This window comes from Papilio polytes, unplaced genomic scaffold (assembly GCF_000836215.1).
Source record: "Papilio polytes unplaced genomic scaffold, Ppol_1.0 DF823823.1, whole genome shotgun sequence".
NCBI classification, from domain to species: domain Eukaryota; kingdom Metazoa; phylum Arthropoda; class Insecta; order Lepidoptera; family Papilionidae; genus Papilio; species Papilio polytes.
The window spans coordinates 1,254,713-1,255,708 of NW_013525381.1; the positions used below are offsets into that span (position 1 = coordinate 1,254,713).

The 996-nt window shown below is 43.6% G+C and overlaps 1 protein-coding gene across 1 annotated transcript in view; it reads left to right on the forward strand.

Moving 5' to 3' along the window:
* Window positions 1-996, forward strand: part of LOC106103334 (sorting nexin-25) — an 11,351-nt gene that overhangs the window by 5,508 nt on the left and 4,847 nt on the right. Inside the window, exon 6 of the mRNA XM_013283072.1 lies at window positions 591-764. Within this exon, the coding sequence (XP_013138526.1) occupies window positions 591-764 (174 nt within the window). The remainder of the gene's footprint in view (window positions 1-590; window positions 765-996) is intronic.

Consider the following 996-nt stretch of genomic DNA (forward strand, 5'->3'; position numbering starts at 1 on the left):
TCCTACAAATTAGATAGCAGTGAGTGCAAACGTAGAGGTAATAATGGAAAGAAACTAGCCGTGTATCACTAACCGACTTATTTCGTACAGATACATTTATAAGTTGCATTGTATTAATTTTTGTTTTGCCTCTCATTTCACAATGTTACAACGATTGTAGCCTTTGAGGTGGAACACAACCACTTTTCCTCACTGTATAACTCTGAGTTTTCAAGTAACCAGTGTTGCTATCTGTCCCTGTTTTGATTTTTTTGATTTGAAAACCGTTGAAATTGCACTTTAATAAAGGTTAATGTTCATTTTTTCATCAAATCGGTTTATAATAAACAACCCATGCAACATGCTAACAAAAAGGCACTTTTATGGTAATTACAGTACCTCGATAGGTTAAAGTTCTAGGGAAACACAAAATATTTTAGGTTATAGAAGTTTTCAGTTATCAAGGGTCTATGTTATAGAGGTTTTGGGCTCTGAAGGGAAGGGAACATATTATTTTGAGTTACCGAGGTTCTACTGTATTATGATTTCTTTTTAAATATCAAGTCATGCGAAGACAGAAGATATGTGATGAGAAGGTATGCATGCGACAGGCGCTGGCGGCGCTGCGGGCGTCGCTGAAGGCGGAGTCGCCAGCGCTGGCGCTGCTGGCGGGCGAGGTGGAGCGGCTGGCCGGCGAGCAGATGCGGCTGGAGGCGCACCTCGCGCGCACCGACACCTGGGCCGAGCACCTCGGCAGCTGGCGCGCCTCCGTGCACAGCGCAGAGGTACCGCACACAACCTGGCCTCATCACCATCACCAGCTCACTATATGTCCTTCTTTTTTTATGAAAATATTAGTAGATTTTTCTTAATCCACTGATATTTCCTTTAACCAATCCAACTAAGCTCTAGGCTAGTGTTTCGACAATAGTCGAACGGCGGGATTCGAACTCTCGACCTCAGGATCAGTAGTCCGTAGTAGTACCCCAAACTTATAGGCTGTTGGCACGTATTTTT